The sequence below is a fragment of the Tympanuchus pallidicinctus genome, unplaced genomic scaffold (assembly GCF_026119805.1).
Source record: "Tympanuchus pallidicinctus isolate F22 unplaced genomic scaffold, pur_lepc_1.0 scaffold1, whole genome shotgun sequence".
NCBI classification, from domain to species: Eukaryota; Metazoa; Chordata; class Aves; order Galliformes; family Phasianidae; genus Tympanuchus; species Tympanuchus pallidicinctus.
In genome coordinates this window covers 49,500,154-49,515,457 of record NW_026294618.1, presented here as the reverse complement: position 1 = coordinate 49,515,457, position 15,304 = coordinate 49,500,154, and the positions used below count along the sequence as shown (strand labels likewise).

The 15,304-nt window shown below is 40.8% G+C and overlaps 1 protein-coding gene across 2 annotated transcripts in view; it reads right to left on the bottom strand.

Annotated features, from left to right (window-relative positions):
- The window catches only part of NKAIN2 (sodium/potassium transporting ATPase interacting 2), a 508,528-nt gene extending 494,155 nt beyond the window's left edge, over positions 1–14,373 (bottom strand). For both annotated transcript variants that reach the window (XM_052677954.1, XM_052677964.1), the window contains exon 1: positions 14,230–14,373. In XM_052677954.1, the coding sequence (XP_052533914.1) occupies positions 14,230–14,283 (54 nt within the window). In that variant the 5' untranslated portion in view covers positions 14,284–14,373. The remainder of the gene's footprint in view (positions 1–14,229) is intronic.
- Between the last annotated feature and the right edge of the window lie 931 nt (positions 14,374–15,304).

The window sequence follows — 15,304 nt, the reverse complement described above, 5'->3', positions numbered from 1 at the left end:
GGGGAAAAAAACACACCTCCGTGAAAGTAAATTCCCAAAATTCACTATCAGTCCTGCCTCTGATGGGACTCTATCTCCTTTCATTTTCTTCTCCCCATTTCTTCATCCTCACATCTCACAATGGTTCTGTTACTGTGTCAAAACTCAGTTCATATTTCTTAGATACACTTCTTGAAATGATTAAGCCTTACTATTATCCTATTCATTTATGTAAACAGATTTTCTTACACGAAAGACTTTTTTCCACAGCACAGGCAGCATTTCTTGGAAGTTTCTCTGCACCTTTTTCTCTTGTTTTGGAGCAACAGGCATGATATTTTCACTACATTTTTAACCTGTTACTTACTGGGAAAAAAAAAGATAAACCAGTAAAATGTAGGCAGATTTGTTTGGCTAGACATTGCCTTGTAACCAAGTAGATCATTAACTACAACCAAGAAGATTCATTAAGACTCAGTGAGATATGAAAGAATCAGAAGGAATGATTATGTCCGGAAATATACACTGTTTATTAGAAGCTATCTAGGAGGAAATTGTTGCTGCTTATGTCACTTAGTTTATGGCTGTATAAATTATATTCCTTATGGCAGCAGATCAAGGCAAGATAATACAACAGATATCAAATAAGCAACGGTTCTAGTTACCTTTTGTTAGTATCAAGGCATTTAACAGAAGTAATACAAGTAGGACCCAAAGTGGTGAAAAGATACAAGCAGTGACAAAAAGAGGGTATGAAAAAAAACTGCTTTTGCATTCTCCATTAGTGCCTGTAGAGCTCTCAGAAAAAACGGAGTCGATCACCATTATGAGAGTAAATAGTCCTTATAAGGATGAATTTTATTAACTCTGTTCTACAACTTTACTGTTTATAATTAAATTCATTTTAATACATAAGCAAGCCTGAAGAAACTACCTCTTTTTTCTGCTTGTTTTTGTCCACATACCCTGCAGACTCATAAGCAAATGCAGTCAGTTAACAACTCTGGTTATAGTATAGTGTGTCTGTGTGTGTCCACATGTGTGTAAATGTATGTGGAAGAGACAGGGCAGAACTGTGTGATGAGAGAGGTTTAAAAAAAAAAAAAAAAAAAAAAAAAAGAGTTTAGTCAATAATCTACTGTATGCTTAGCACAGAGTGCTACACCAGTGTACACCAGTGAGCACAGGGGAAGTCAGTGTGCAGGCTTTCTGAGTACTTGAAATCTAGGCACCAAATCTAGGACCTGATGTTCTTTATCAGGTTGGTAGAGATGTTGGTTTTTTCAAAGAATAATTCAGAGCACTTAAGTTTGCTAAATACTAGTAATAGGGTAGTGAATTCACCCCTTGGGGCATATGCCTGCCTACATCACCTTGATAAGCAGCCTCAACACCAAGGTACCTGGTGTGAATTCCTCTCAGGTATTTGCACAAATTGAGAAGTATAGCAGCAAAAAAGGAAAGAGGTACATAAAATGATGCAGATCTCCAATATTACGCACTAGAAACATTTACTTTAAGATTATACTAGCTGGCTAATGAAAGAGCTTGTGTTACTTTTGGAATCACAAGGAGACTGTAAAGTAGCTGTAACAAGAAAGAGGTTATAAAAGATAATAACAATATAATATTTTGCAAACACGAGCATTCTTCTTAAAAGGACTTTATAGATGCACATCTTCCTTGACTGATTATTCCCCTTTCCAAGGCCAACTTCTTTATAGTAGCACTACTCATGGCAAGGGTTATCCATTAAAATCAGTGTTGTGTAAAGTATTCTTCCTTGTGAAATTAGCACATTAATGAAAACAAAACAAGAATTTTTCTCACACTCCAGGAATATTAAGTGAAATACAAGATTTTCTTACCCATTTTTAATAAAAAATGGGGATGTTCTAACTTGTGTGATACATTAATGTGGAGGCAAAGCGTGGAACAAAATATCTAGGTAGATCAATATTACAAAATGAACTACAATCAGAAATATTTATGCAAATTTGTAAAACTGCTTTCCAGCTCACTTTCAGCCCATATTGAGACAATTATTAATCAACATAGTGTCAAGAATAACATAATTCTTCAGATTTTTTTCCTTTGTCCTACACCATAAACTAAGACATTACCAATTTCAATTGAAGTAAATAAATAGTCTTTACTTTTTGACCTTTAAAAAATATTCACTAAGCACATTTTATCTTTATCAAATTTGATCTTCTAAAGGGATTCAGGTAACTGCATTAGCATATTGACCTTATACAAGCTCCAGTATTGCTACCATGTAAATCATAACATTAGTAGAAAAGAATAGTTACCTGTCACATAAACATTTGGGTCAGGATTGAACTCTATATAAAAGACAGCACAAAATCACACCACTCTAGGAAAGATCTGCACAATTAGGAAGGCAGAATTTGCGGAGACCACATCATTCATCAGGAAATGTTCTTCATGAATGCAAGTTGACACTTTACATGCAAATGTTCCTGGAAGATTACCCAACCCTTCCCTCAGCAAAATCCTCTCAATAAATTTCCCCATCTTCAAAATAATCCAATTCCTGTTGGATTATGTGGGTGAGAAACTAATGTATTTCACTATGAAATCATTCAATACTGAAAAACTGGGGATGTGGCCAACTTGGTAGACATCGATATGCTGGGGTAAGAATGATGCCACTATTCAAAGCTTGCATGGATACTACACATGCGCACCCTTCCTCAAACCCAAGACACAGCTGGGCACTACCAACATCAGGAGGGAGATGTTCATGAGATCAGACAAAATCTTGTCCAAAAGGTGACTATGGGATACCAAGATTGGAATCAAATTTTCCTGAAGTCTGGAAAGATGAAAATACTGTTTGCATCTCCCATACATTCCAATTGTGACAGACATACCTCCAAAGTGTCTCAGACCAGCCTATTCTCAAGTACTTTTCTGGCACTTGGGATTGTCTGTTCTCATTTTTACAGAGATCTAAAATACCTCAGAACATTAAAAACAACTTTCCCCTAAGTTCACCTGTCCTGCTATTCTCCAAATATCTCCTTTCATCATCCTACCTGTCCAGTCATGGGAGCAAATGACTTCCTCTACCCTCCAAACCACTATTATTGAATGCATCAATGCTTGCATAGAGTATCAGGGCAACTAAGATCTTCAGTGCAATCATTCTTTGGAGATCTCAAACAAAAAGGCAATAAGGAACTCTTTAATGAAAATCCTGATTTCCTTAATTCATATAAAAACATACCAGTAGTGTGTCAAAAGCCAGCTATTATTAAATGCTATAATCATAAAATGAAATGTCAGATATTAACTGTTCAATCCATTAATCGCTATAGTTTTGTATAGCTGTTTTGCTTTAAATTAGTTAGGAAACCATTTGGAATAGATGCTCTGTTTTCGGAATAATGTTTGTTCACCTTTCAAGAAAAGTCAGGGTTTGTTTACGCCCAGAAGCCCAATTAGTTACCCCAAATACTGCAGAGCTTTAAATTCATTCAAGCTCTGAAAAAGAAACCTAAAGCAGGAACAAAAGAAAAACCTACACAGAGCTGGACACATTTACATTCACTAAGCAGGTCTGAGCTGCACTCTGCAGATTTGAACTTAAAGAAGTACTTGAGGATGTGCACATCCAACTCAACAGACAAAACAGAAAGAGCTGGTTCTTGAAAATACATTCTTGTTGGGCCAACAAACCTTGCTGTTTATTGGAAATACTTTTTTCTGGTTTAGTTTACATTAGCTCCTAACTGCATTTTTGTGGCACTGTGCCACTTCTACATTCCTCTTTCACTCAGATTGGCCCAGTTCTCGCAGAAGCAACAGCAGCTGAAGCACCATTACACTACATAAGGGGCTTTGGAGCAGTCTGCTGGTCACCCATTTTTAATCCTGCTGTAACAAGAGTGATATTGAGGAGTTACTGTAAAATGCTTACAACCTGGAAATATCCCTCAGGCACCAAAATTTCTTGAAGCTGCGCAAGGTTGACAGGGACCCGAGGACCTGACCTCCTTGGGAAGGGTCTCAGTGTGATCTGAGACACTCAGATGTTGATACCTTTCTCACACTCCCATTACAAGGGCCAATTAAAGATTGCTGGGAGTTCAAAGCAACCTTACAGGTACTGCACTCTTAACAAGCATGTGAATAATCCAAGATTCATCACTGCTTCATTCCTGTTTTACACCTGCACTAATTAACTGAAACCCTGAGTGCTCCAGCAGCCCACTTTGGTGCAGCACAGAGGGTTACATTCATAACTTCCATTATCATTGGGGGCAGTTACGTACATGTGCTGGGCAGAAAGCAGCAGCTGTCCTCTAATAAGACGCTAGTCATGACAAATATAATACAGACATGGGACCTACATAATTGTCTTTGTAAGTACACAGCAAAGCAAGAATGATTGCAAATGCCAGAAGCCACAAAAACACATTCTCCCCGTACTTTTTTTATTTCAATTTGCAAAGAGCAGCACATTTCTGCAGCAAATAGAGCTTACTAAACCAGCTGCCTTTTGTTATTGTCCTTATGCTTATCTGTGATATTATACAACAGATACCATTTTATCGGTGTCCATAAATAACTTTTATTATGCATCTCAAAAAGCACAGTTTAGCACTATGCAGAACAGACACCATCTTTTCCAGCAGTTGAGCCCAGCAACTTTCTTCCGTTTCTGCCATTATGACCCTACCTCTCGGTGATGGCTTTCATTAAAAAAAAAAAAAAAAAAAAATTATTAGACAGCAGTCCCAGTAAACATTCTGAGAAGCTGCCAGGATCAGAAAAAGGCATTGCTTGCTATATTGATGAATGTTATGTCCAGTTCCAGTTTGTTGTAGTTTTCCCTCTGCGAGTACCAAATTTACTGCCAGCTCCACACTCAGGAAAGCGAGTCTGATAAAATTCATGACAATGAACTCTGTTTTCAGGATGCTCTGAAGCCCATGTCTTATGTTAACACTACCAGTGCCATCATCTGGCTTGTCACCAGCTACTGTCACTGCCTGTGACCATTATTAATGTCATAAAAGCTAGGAAGCCTAAAGGGCATGAGATATGAATGGCTTTAAAACTTAAAATAAAAAAGGGAAATATCAACTTCATAGCTAATGGAAAAAAAAAAAATCTATATTTTAAATTCTTTTTTTCAGACAAGCCTCATTCTTTCACATTCCTTTAGCTGCTGATGTCTTCATTTATTTATTTATTTATTTTGCTGTCATCTGCTCTACGAATTTGAACAGTGATGTAATGACATATGACTGCCTGGTATTCAGTGGTACTCACAGGACCTTTGTCATTGGTGGCTCAAGTGCACAATGAGCACTATCTTCAGTTTCATGTATTTGTGGCTTTGTGAATGCAAACGGTTTTTTTCTCCTTTTGTTTCTGCTTTGTAATAGAACAGCCTGCCACAGAGACTGGGGCCAGAGAATAATGGAAAACGCTGGGCCATTGTAGACCATAGCAAAAATCTGCAAAGTTTACATTTTGTTTAATTATTGAAGAATGACTTTTCAAAGATCCATGCATTGTTCTAAAGAGACATAGTAGCATCCATCTTCCTTTCCTCACAAAAGCTTTTTATCTTCAAATGAGAAATAAAATACTTCTCGGTGGTCAATTTGTAATCTCTTATGAAGAAGTTTAAAGGAATTTTTAATTAGTAAATTGACCCATGCTATGAGTCACCTGGAAGAAACTACATTAGTTCTTAAAACAGTGAAGTTTTCTTACATAAATGTTAATCAGTACCTTGATTGACTTGAGATCCTCTGTCTCCCAATGTTACACAAGGTGAACAGGGGTAGCACTCTGACCTCCATTACAGACCTCTAGCATGACTTCCATTCATGTAGAAGAAAAGTTATGCATCACAGAATCACATAAAGGTCACCCATGTTTATTCTGACAATATTCTAAATAACAGGTCTGCAGACTGCCTTTGCTTCCTCAACACAAAGACATTGTAAAAGAAGAGTAGACTGAGCTGTGCAGTGAAGTAAACAAAGGTGTGTGAAGGAGAGATGCAGTCATTACGTTACTGACTGGGCAGCAACTCAAAGAACTGTATACAGCCAACAGAAAGAGGCAGCCACCTTCAGAAACTGGTCCATAGCCTATACGTTACGTGCTTAAAAGAGAAAAGCACAAATCTCTCTCCTGCTATCTGCAAATGGCCCTTCATTTTTGCATTCTGAAAGGTGATATGACGTATGACTGGCAGTATCATTTCAACATCTCTTTCAGAAATAACTGAATTAACTTCATACGCTGCCTTCTGTATAAAACTCTACTAATGAGATTTCTTTTATAATAAAAGAAGGGTGAGTCAATCTGTTATGGTATGAATGTAGGATACGACAGACTTTTCCTATTCTCATTCATGAAACTGGTAAATCGCCAGTTCTGTGCAACTGGTGACTTGCCAGTAGAAATGCCATCTAAAATCCTGAGGAAAAAAAAAAAAAGGGGGGGGGGGGGAGTGGAAAGTGGTGTTAGAAGCCATTGCTGCAAACAGCATAGAGGAATCTGAGATTTGTTTACGTCATATACTGGGTATTTTTACTGATTTTAGCAATCAGTAGCATAATCAGTACTTCTTATGTATGTTACATCATTATTTAGGCAGCAGAAAAGCAAGTTTGTGTATGACAAGTAAATCTGAGCCTCAGATGAAAGAAATTTTCAAGGTAATCGGTTATAAGTAAACATTTAAGTGAAGTTAATAAAGCCCTAAACTGATAAACATTTCTCATAAGTTATGTATGAATTAAAATCAAGTTTTTATTAAAAATACATAAGTATGATCTGTGGTGAATAGAACTATTAGCTATGTGTATTTACTTTTTAGTGAACACAGATATCAGTAACTTTTCCTCTAAATGTCATTTCCATTAGAGGGTCATACAGTGATATAAAGCTGAAACAACTCTCACATGCCATCCAGTTGGTACATGTACATCTGTGCAGAGGGGATAAAATAACAAATTGTGAAATCTCTGCTTGTCACGGGGGCAAGAAAGTGTCCTTTCAGCTATTGTGTTCATTCTACTTATCAATTCCTAGCACTCAACAGCCTCCCTCTTTCATTCTGTAATATAAATATATCTACACACACACATATATAAAAGAAAGAGGAGATTTATCTGGATGACAATAAAATACTTGATGCTTTAAAATTATTGTGTTTTCAGCATATTTTTTTATGATCACATCTTATTTACAGTGGTCCCTGGCTTCCTTGTTCCTGTAGAAAGCCTGCAGAAAATTATCTAATAATCAAAGTGAGCATAAGTTAGTTTAATCAGTTTGATTTTAGCATCAGTGAGTGGTTGCAGAAGAATGAAAAGCGGTGTCTTGTTTATATGTTTTCAAGAAGATCTTAACAGAAGTGCACCCAACAGCCGACATTACTGTGGTGAAACCAGGCTCCTTCATTTCCTTCTATACTCAATGGAAAAAAATGGCTTTCCAAAGCAGCACTTCTCAATATGGAGATAATGTACAGCCTTCACCCTAAATTTGTCAGATCATATATACCCTTGTCCCAGTATGTATAATCAATGGATATCAAGATGTTACAATCACAATATAATCAAAAGAGTTAGGCAAAGTGGACAATGATAACAAGAAAGAATAAATGCAAGGCTTACCCTTCGGCTGGGCTCACCACAAAACACCAATAGAGACAATCTCCAGAAGAGATCCTTCCCCTCTGGTAGCCAGCTCTTAAATAGGTCCAGGAGAGGTGGAGCCAGGCTCCACCCCTTCCGGCAGCACAGGTGAATTGCCTTCAGCTGTGCTCCTCTGGCTGACTCATGGCTCGCCTCAGGTGATCAATCAGAGGTTCAGGCTGTGACTCAGCAGTTCCCATACAAGTACAAATACAAAAATACTCATTATTGTCGTTCTTCTCTAAATGTCACTTAAAGAAATACATGTAAAATAGATGATAAGAACTGTTACAGGATGCATGGAGGGCCTCATCTGATGGACCAAGACATTGAGAAGACTACCAGCATGATTTCTTCTTTTCAGGAACTAAGCCATTCACATCACCAAGCACATGTTGGGTTTTTTTTGTTGTTGTTTTTTTGGGTTTGGGTTTGTTGTTGGTTTTTTTGGGTTTTTTTTTTTGGGGGGGGGGGGGGTTGGGTTTTTTTTTTGCTTTTTTTTTTTTTTTTTTTTTTTTTTGCTTTCAACAATTCTGCTATGGAACACATTTCTTTCTGTTGACTACCAAGCGATAGATTTCTCTCCACTGTCTACAGAATGACTATGGAGTTTATTATTCTTTAAAAATTGCTTACTTAGTGCTTCTTGCAAAGAAACTAAAAAGCAAAACAAAAATCCTTCCTGCTGCTCATCATTCAAGCTGCTAGCTCAAGTCTGTCAAAACAAAATTAATTCCTGCTGCCAAAGACTTGCCTTATGGCTATACAAGAACAGTAACTTAGCTAGATATTCTAGGTTCCTATATCCAGGTAGTCTATTCGCCTCTTCTCAATCTGTTTAAGCCTTTCCATCCCACCCATCATTGCAGTATCTGAATGCTGAGTCTGCTCACTGAACTCTAAAGTAGTTCAGTGTTGAGAAGCAGTGAATTAGATTTGCTGTTCAGCTGCTTTGAATCTCTTACCTCTGTAACTTAAAACAACAAACTCTATTTTTCTTGAAGTGCATGACTGCTTATTCACAATTATTATTACTCATTCACATTTCTATGAAAAAAAACAAACATACTGTACATTTCATACTGAAAGTCAATCCACTAAAACTGAATGATGTAATGGATTGCAACCTTTGACATCCACTTTCTGTATGTGTCACCACTTTTGACCTCAAGTTACTAGAAATAAAAAGCTTGGTTATGAATCTTTGGTATTTATCTCAAAAACAAAACAGGAAAATATTGTTTACTTTTCTACCAAGGTCTTGCTTAAACCAAAAAAGGTTGCTACATATTCTTTTCATAGCAACAAAAGATGTTCACTCACTGAATTCATGAGCAAATCCCTCTTTTATATATTCCCAGCAACACCTCAAAATCAACGTCTTAGTATTACAGCTTTCAAACCTACACCTGCTGAAAATCTGCTATTCATAAGATTGTTTCCTTTTCACTGCTAGTACGATCACTATGTTTTCAATGTTTTACAATGAAACTAAGACTTTCTCTTCCTTTCCTATCAAAATTGAAACAAAGCAAGCAATGGAATTTTAAAGAAGGCAAAGACAGTAGTCATTGACAGCCACAATTTCAAAGGCAGGCAGGGACTTAAAAGTAAGTACTTTTTAAGTGTTGTCTCCAAAATGGAGACAACAATTCTTTCTACACTCTTTCTAGATTGATAAACCTCCAGATCTACAGGCTAAGAGGAATAACATAATCACTTTCCTTTCCACTTGTGAAGCTCATTTCTTTAATTTCCCTGGTGCCAGCAGAAAATGTAGGAACATGTACATGTCATCACAATTTTCTACTGCAGACCCTTTTCTTCTAAAGCTGCTATTGAAAACCATTGGCAACAGCGACAATGAAACACAATTAAAAAAACAAGCACACAGAAAAATAAACACAACACTCCCTGAAACTCAGCAATTGGAAGCAAACACCAAAATTTTTCCCACTGTAAAAATAAAAATTAAAAAAAAAACCAAAAAACTCTACATGCTAGTTAAGTTCTTTGATGTGCATTTGGAAAGTACTCTAGTTATAAGCAATGTTTAAGAGTCTAAAACTACAAAACTGTAGAGCAGCTAAGGCTAGAGAATCTCTGCTATGAATGTGTTTACTTTGCTTTCTGAGGGACCCTGGCTCTAATCTGCCAAATCTCACTCCCTGAAGGTTCAGAGATAATTCAATCTGCAAACTGTTGAAATGTGAGTTTTAACATCCAAGCAAGACTATTCATAGTATAAAGTAGTAGCAAGCATTGTAGGTAGGTTTGTGAAATAGATGAGAACCTGCCAAGATCACCATTTTTGAAGACTTTTACCTTGGTTTCAAACACTCAGATTATAAACAAACAAAAGCTGATGACGCCAGGGGGAAAAAAAAAAAAAAAAAAAAAAAAAAAAAAAAAAAAAACCACCAAAACAGTAAGTAAATATTTTGCCCATGACTGAAAAAAAAAAAAAAAAGAACACAGATATTTGCTGGTCATTTTTGAAACATGATGAAAGCAGATCAAGTGTGCCCTCATGTGCAACAAGGTAACTAAATATGTGGTTATGGATACTGGTACCACAGGAAAGTATAGAAATCACTTCATATGATACAGGTTTTGAAATAAAGTACTTGAATACACTCTTAATTGATAGTATTCATTCGTGAAAAAGTACAAAACAAGCACATTCCCATGCAACTTGTTAGACTTTTGATCATATTTTCTTAGCTCAAAGCAAAACTAAAGACTGGGACAATCAAACTTGGGGCCTTCATCATTCTGCTTAGCTACTATACATCTCAGATGGTGGCTTCTGGAAGAGGTCACCCAGGGGCAATCTGGTAAGGTGTCAGGTGAGATTATATCCCAAACATGGGCTGTTGGTGAGGAAAAGGGGACTTCAAACTTTGTAAATCTTTGCCTGTAAAAATTACCAATTTTCAGAATTGGGGGAAATTGTGCCTGTTGTAGTACATGCTCCTTCAGAGCATACAATTTAATCCCTCACAATCATCAGCTGAGCCTTGATATGTATGCAGCTTGGTTACAAATTTCATCAGCTGTAATGCTTAGCTTCTATATCTGAACTGAGTTACAATTTAATAATAATAATAATAATAATAATAAAAGACCTTGCTTGATGGATAGAAACAATAAGATAATGATTCATGAAGATTTTCCAAAGTTTCCTTTGGAAATATTGCCCTTTCTCACCATTCCACTTGGAAAGAGAGCTTCTAAGCTGAGAAAATGCAGTACTTCGCCTTTTTTGCTACTGCTCCATGTTTTCCCAAGCAGCCACAGAGGACACTAGGAGTTTCTGACTGGCTTCAATGGGGCTCTTGAAGCTTTTAAGAAAGCACCAAATCAACAATAATCATGGCAGGTTCACCTTTGCTGTTCTTGCCAATAAGAAGTCTGACAAACAGATATTAGTGTTACTGATTTAAGCTGTTAATACAAAGAGAGAAACACAAAAATAAAGAGATATAAAGGACAAAATGAAACAGCAAAGGATTCTCTCGGTGCAACCAGGATGGCTGACACAACAACAAAAAGCAGCAGAGCCCCTATGTCCAGGGTACTCTTCAGAAGGACAAAGGATAAGAGAGACCAAGATTAATGTATTTTAAAACCGAAAAGATACTTTGAGATCATTAACATTGTGTACAGAAGAAGTGCCTTGTTCCCAACATCAGCAAAATTAGCTGTTACTTGCTGTTAATTCTTCTCATTGGCTTGAAATACAGAGGAAAATGAGCTGTCGTAGGTTGTTTTCCATAGTACAAATGAGTGCACAAATAGGAAGGTATATGTATGTTAATAAGCAGGGGAGCAATGATCAGTATGCCCTTGAGAGAAGAAACATTCCTCAAGCTTTCCGATAATCAGATTGTAGAGTATGTCGCATCAGCTAGGAGCACATAAAATGCATTTACGAAAATAATTTTGCTTGTGCAGGGACTCCCCTAAGTTGATGAAGCTCTACTTCTGAACCAGGATTTGAAACGATCTTTTTTTGCGCATTCATGGACATCTGCATCCTCTGTGAATATGATATGCAACAATGTCTCCAATGAGCTGCAGTATCCCTCAATACTACTTCTTGTTACTACAAAGACCAGTCACACCACCACCACATCCTAGCACTTCAGAAACGGAAGAACACCTTATCACAAAAAAAAAAAAAAAAAAACACTTTTTTTTCCCCCCTCAAATAAAGGTATATTTTCTGCTTTGGATGATCATTTAAAAATTGAAATCCACGTATTAGTAATAAAAAGTTTTCATATTAGAAGTTCTAGGTTGCTTTTTAGGTTTTGGTTTGTTTTTTTTTTTTTTTTTTTTTTTTTTTTTTTTTGTTTGTTTGTTTGTTTGTTTGTTTTTTTAAGCATCCTTATCACTATAGAAGTGCTCATCACCCAGATGACATCTTCATCCTTTGTTTTACATTAGTATTAACATGGCTGCTAATTCCAGGGTGAACCTTAGCAGCATTTCTCCTTCAAGCAGACTTCGCCTAAAAAGAAGTGATAAATGATCAACCAACCTCAGGCCTACGTGTGAGAGTTAAACTTCCTTAACTTAAAACCTGAGATCTGATGGTTTATGGTAATATACCATCAAGAATACAACAAGTGCAAAGAGGTATTTTTTTCCCCCCCAAGTAAATGATTATTCTTGCTTTGGACCTTTTTAAATGCCGTGACAGAGGCCAGATGTGACTCAGAGATGTGTGTTGCTGCTAGCATGTTCTTTTTGCACCCAGGAAACCTTCCCAGATTTGTTTTCAGTTCATGAAAACATCTTTGCATTAGAAGTTTGCTCAAGCTACTCAGAAGACAATCCTAACTCCAGCTATATATATATGACACTGCAGCTCACGACCACTTATAAAAAGCTTACAATAATGCTAGAGTTCTACATCAGCTTACCTGCTCGTCCACCTGCTGGTATATTCCTGTGGGGCATTTCTGTTTACGTCTTCACCACTGTTTTTTATGTATTTTTATCACCGTGAGTTAGCAAATACGTTTGCCTTCACAGGCTCCCAAAACAATAACATTTGAACATCTTAGCACATTCCACCTTAGTCATAATCTCCTGGCTGTTGACTGCATTTCAAACACAGCCTTTTAGCCACACAAGGCACTATTTAAGCCATTTTTGTTCTCTTTGCAGAAAACATGAAAAGTATGCTTCTAAAACTTAAATGGCTTTAAAGAACTTCAGTGATTAATTTTATGTTTCTAAATTGCTGGAAAAGGTTACATTCCTGCCATTCTACTTGAGATTCGCTACTTCTATTTAAGATTCATTTTTTAGACAGTGTGCATGAATAAATCACATCTGATAAGATCCATCTAGTTACAAAGAATCAGACAACTTAGGTGGAAAACAGAACCTAGAAATAAAATGCTTTCCGGAACACAAAGGGATTAAGGGCCGATTACAGCCAGTAGGAAGACCACAGGCATTTTGGGTTTCTGATCTGCTAACACCTTGTCCTTTTTTGCACTCATTTTGGTCCCTGAAACCCATCGGGTTTTCTCTTCTGTAGTTCTCTTAGCATCTGTCTGCAGGAGAAGGATTGGTGACAATGCCGGTTGCTATTGAGACCGACCAACACTCCTCAGCTCTACTATTCAGTACGAAGCGGATGAATGGGGTAATGCAAATTATTTCCTTGCTGCAGTAAGGTTAACTGCTTAACAGAAGTGCTGTCTGTACCTGTGCTGCCAGTACATCCACACTAAAGGTCTAAAGAAAAGAAGGAATGGTCTTTAGCCATGTGTCACAGCCTCCAAATCCATAGGAATGCCATACATCATGTACCAGAGTGGATGATACTAATCCAGGTACATGTTACTAGAAGAGACATTCCTGCAGTTCATTAACTTTAAACGCAGTCACTTTGAAAGTGCTACAGTACCACTGTATGTCGTGTGCACACCTTGGAAGCGGGTTTATTTTTAGGCAGTTTCTTTGTTATTGTATTTCAGCGCTCACTTTTCAAACTCAGTCTAGTTTCGCCTGGCAGCAGAGCCTACAAATACTGCCACATGTCCCCTGTATATGTGAGTATAAAGATATAATCTGCTCCGTTCCGTAACAGCCTAACGATAAAGTGTTAGCACGCACCGCTAAGTCTGAAAGACACAAAAATACACATCTGCAGAAGAGCTCAGACAGAGCAACTTCCCACGCACACACCTGTACGGCACACTGCCCGCCAGCCACGCACCACGCGTGACATGGCCCCGGCCACGCAGTGCATAAGACCGAGCGCGGGGCGGCAGAGCGGGCACCAAGTTGAGATCAGGCTGCCACAAATGCCCGACTTTATTAACTCCGCCGCGCGCCCGCCCAGCTCGAGCCGCGCCGAACTACCTGTAACGCAGCCCCATCTCCTACCCGCCCGCCTCTCCCCGCGCCGACCCCAGGACGCGGGCAGTGCCCCCGGACACCTCTCCGGGCACAGGGGAGCCGCCCAACCGCCCCGCCACCTCCCACCCACCATTCCTCCCTCCCTCCGCGGGCCGCCCCCGCCGCCACTCACCAGCTGCGCGCCGCACACCGCCACCAGCGTGCACCGGCCGCTGCAATAGCCCATGGCTCCCGGCACCCCGCGCCGCCGTCCCGCGCCGCGCCCACTCAGGCGGCGGGAGAGCACCGCCCGGCCGCCGCCCGGCTCCCGCCTGCCGTCGGCGCGCCCCGGCCCGGGACCCGCATGGGGGCGCGCCCGCCGCCCGCCCGCCCTCAGCCGCGGCCGCAGCGCCCGCCGCCTCGGCGGCCGCCGGCAGCGGGGCCGGCCGCCCCCGCGGAGGGCGGCAGCGCCGGGGGGAGGGCGGCGGCAGGTGCCTGCAGGAGCAGCCGCGCTCTGCCGCTCAGCCCCAGAGGCATCTGGGCTTCAAAGTTTGCCCCCTCAACTCAGCTCGCAAACCATCCGGGCTCGCGGCCGGCTGCGGCGGGAGGGAGGCGGGGGGAGGGAGGAGGGCGGAGGGACGGGGAGGCGAGGCGAGGCGGGCGGGTCGGCGGCGGCGCGGAGCTCGGTTCACGCTCAGAGAGCGGCTTCCCTCTGCCCGCGGCAGAGGCGCACCCCCAACCTCCTTCCTCCACCTCCTCCTCCTCCCGGCGGGGCTCTGCAGCCCAGCACTGGAAGACGCGGGGGGGCGGCGCAGTGCCGTGCCGGCCGCTTCTCCACCGCTTTGTCTGCTCTGGCGTGGAGAAGGATGCTTCACGACCCCCCCGCACCCGCGCGCCTTTGTCTCTGCAGGACATCGCTCCGCGTCCACACGCTCGGGGCTATCCCGCACCCCGGCTCGGCCTAACATGGACCGGCGCACCCTGGCCGTCCGCACACCGCTCCGCAAAGCGAGAGGCCCGGGTCCTGGCCCGCAGAGGAGCACAGCGCACCTTTCGCCACCCCCAACCGCGGCCCGCGAAGAAAAGCCGGCACGGCCGCGGCCCCGAGGGGCGCTCTGCTGCCGCCTGCCGGGTCGCCGCGAGAGATGCAGGGAAGGGCGCCGGCCCGGCCTCCGCGCAAGCTGCCGGCACCGGGGAGAGCTCCTTCCTCCAGAGCTGCGGGACCGCGGAGCTCCACGGCCGTGTAGAGAACCACGGCAGAGCGCGGA